At 42.6% G+C, this 2,962-nt stretch overlaps 1 protein-coding gene across 1 annotated transcript in view; it reads left to right on the plus strand.

The window, feature by feature from the left end:
* Window positions 1-2,759, plus strand: part of LOC112076086 (sodium-dependent neutral amino acid transporter B(0)AT1-like) — an 8,775-nt gene extending 6,016 nt beyond the window's left edge. Inside the window, exons 5-10 of the mRNA XM_024142975.2 lie at window positions 382-492; window positions 582-694; window positions 861-989; window positions 1,854-2,010; window positions 2,158-2,362; window positions 2,596-2,759. Of these exons, the coding sequence (XP_023998743.2) occupies window positions 382-492; window positions 582-694; window positions 861-989; window positions 1,854-2,010; window positions 2,158-2,362; window positions 2,596-2,759 (879 nt within the window). The remainder of the gene's footprint in view (window positions 1-381; window positions 493-581; window positions 695-860; window positions 990-1,853; window positions 2,011-2,157; window positions 2,363-2,595) is intronic.
* The last annotated feature ends 203 nt before the right edge of the window (window positions 2,760-2,962 follow it).

Below are 2,962 nucleotides of genomic sequence, written 5' to 3' on the forward strand. Positions count from 1 at the left end.
TCCCTCTCTCTTTCTCTCTGTCTCTCTGTGTCTCTGTCTCTCTCTGTCTCTGTCTCTCTCTGTCTCTCAATTCAATTCAATTCAATTCAAGGGGCTTTATTGGCATTGGAAACATGTGTTAACATTGCCAAAGCAAGTGAGGTAGATAACATACAAAAGTGAAATAAACAATAAAAATTAACAGTAAACATTACACATACAGAAGTTTCAAAACAATAAAGACATTACAAATGGCAGATGACCTCAGGCCTTGTCTCTCTCTCTGTCCCTCTCTCTCTCTCTCTGTCTCTCTATCTCTCTCTGTCTCTCTCTGTCTCTCTCTCTAAGTGGTTCTGGATTCAGTTTATGTAACAGTTCTAGAATCTCCCTCTTTCTCGTCAGGCTGTGTACATAACATCCACTCTGCCCTACTTGGTGCTCACCATCTTCCTGATCAGAGGACTGACTCTGAAAGGTTCTCTGGATGGAGTGAAGTTCCTCTTCACACCAGACGTAAGCATTAACAGTATGTGCTAACGTTGTCGTGACACTAAAATCAACACAAAGACTGATTTCTTTGTGTCTGTTTTCTATTTCTCCAGGTGAATGAGTTGATGAACCCGTCTACCTGGCTGGATGCAGGAGCCCAGGTGTTCTACTCTTTCTCCTTGGCCTTCGGAGGTCTCATCTCCTTCTCCAGCTACAACTCTGTACAGTAAGCAACTCATTAAAATGTTTAAAAAAAACTTTTATTGCGGCTGAATCGTCATCCGTGCAGAGAGTAAATCACAGATGTTCATAGACATTATACCAAACGGATCTTGTCCATTTCATCTCTTCAAATAATTTCAGTCATTTTCTTCCAATGTCTGTTTCTCCAGCAACAACTGTGAACAGGATGCTGTCATCATCTCCGTCATCAACGGAGCCACCTCCGTCTACTCTGCTACCGTCATTTACTCCATCATAGGCTTCAGGGCCACGGAGAAGTTTGACGACTGCTTGGATAGGTACATTCCTAGATCCTTCCTAGTTCCACACTTTCAATCAAATTCACTGTAGATTGAACTCATATTTGTTGACAACACTGTCAAGTACAGTGGGGCAAAAAAGTATTTAGTCAGCCACCAATTGTGCAAGTTCTCCCACTTAAAAAGATGAGAGAGGCCTGTAATTTTCATCATAGTTACACTTTAACTATGACAGACAAAATGAGAAAAGAAATTCCAGAAAATCACATTGTAGGATTTTTAATGAATTTATTTGCAAATTATGGTGGAAAATGAGTATTTGGTCACCTACAAACAAGCAAGATTTCTGGCTTGTGGACAGGTGTCTTTATACTGATAACAAGTTCAAACAGGTGCCATTAATACAGGTAACGAGTGGAGGACAGAGGAGCCTCTTAAAGAAGAAGTTACAGGTCTGTGAGAGCCAGAAATCTTGCTTGTTTAGTTTGGTATTTACTTCTATGTGTTCTCTTGACCCTGCGTTCTCTTCCTAGTGACATCATGACCCTGCTGAATGTGTTCTCTTCCTAGTGACATCACGGCCCTGCTGAATGTGTTCTCTTCCTAGTGACAGCATGACCCTGCTGAATGGTTTCTCTTCTAGTGACACACGGCCCTCTGAATTGTATCTCTTTCCTAGTGACATTCACACCTGCTGAATGTGTTGTCTATCCTAGTGACATCATGACCCTGCTGAATGTGTTCTCTTCTCACTGACATTCCATGGCCCTGCACTGAATGTGTTCTTTCCTAAGTTTGACATCAGGCCCTGACTGAATGTTCTCTTCCTAGTACTCACGGCCCTGCTGAATGTGTTCTCTTCCTAGTGACATCATGGCCCTGCTGAATGTGTTCTCTTCCTAGTAACACCATGGCCCTTATGAATGCATTTGATCTCCCTGAGCACTTCTTCACTGTGAAAAACTATGAGGAGGTTCTCCAAGCTTTCAACAGCACATCGCCAGACATCATCCAGGGATTAAACCTGAAGACTTGTGATCTACAGCAGTTTCTCAGTCAGGTAGTGAAATTACACGATGTCCAATCCAAGACATATCATTCACTCTAAGGGACACCAGAACTTTCTTATGTCCGTACTGTGTTTCCTGTATCCGTACTGTTTCCTGTATCCGTACTGTTTCCTGTATCCGTACTGTGTTTCCTGTAGGGTGTGGAGGGAACTGGTTTGGCCTTCATCGTGTTCACAGAAGCCATCACCAAGATGCCTGTCTCTCCTCTCTGGTCCATCCTGTTCTTCATCATGCTCTTCTGTCTGGGACTGTCCACCATGTTTGGGAACATAGAGGGGGTCGTGGTGCCCCTTCAGGATCTGAACATCTTCCCTAAAAGGTGGCCCAAAGAAGTCTTGACAGGTTAGTGACATACAGAAGCTGAGATTCTTCTTCTAAACTGCACTAAATCAAAATGTCTTCAAACCAAGGCATTGTCTTCAACATCCCAGTTGTTCAGGGATTGAGATCACAAGCTTGTTATTGKCCTTTAAAAGGGGGTGTATCCCTCTGAACATCCAATGAGGTTGAGCACCCCTGAAAGAACCTTGGTTGTCAACGTTTAAACAAACCGTCTTTGTTTTGTCTTCTTTCAGGTGTCACTTGTATTGTTTGTTTCACCGTCGCTCTCATATTCACCCAGCGGTCTGGTAACTACTGGCTGGCTCTGTTCGACAGCTTTGCCGGCTCCATCCCTCTCCTAGTCATCGCCTTCTGCGAAATGGTGTCTGTTGTTTACATCTACGGGATAGACAGGTGAGTCCAGATACTGAAACACCACGAAATAAAATAGAACTGAATAGAATAGAAAATACTTAATTGTCAAAGCTATGTGGAGATGTAGAGTAGATGTCACACCATTTGGACACACCTACTCATTCAAGGGTTCTTCTTAATATTTTGCTATTTTCTACAGTGTAGAATAATAGTGAAGACATCAAAACTATGAAATAACACATATTG

Source organism: Salvelinus sp. IW2-2015, unplaced genomic scaffold (assembly GCF_002910315.2).
Source record: "Salvelinus sp. IW2-2015 unplaced genomic scaffold, ASM291031v2 Un_scaffold3559, whole genome shotgun sequence".
Lineage (NCBI taxonomy): Eukaryota > Metazoa > Chordata > Actinopteri > Salmoniformes > Salmonidae > Salvelinus > Salvelinus sp. IW2-2015.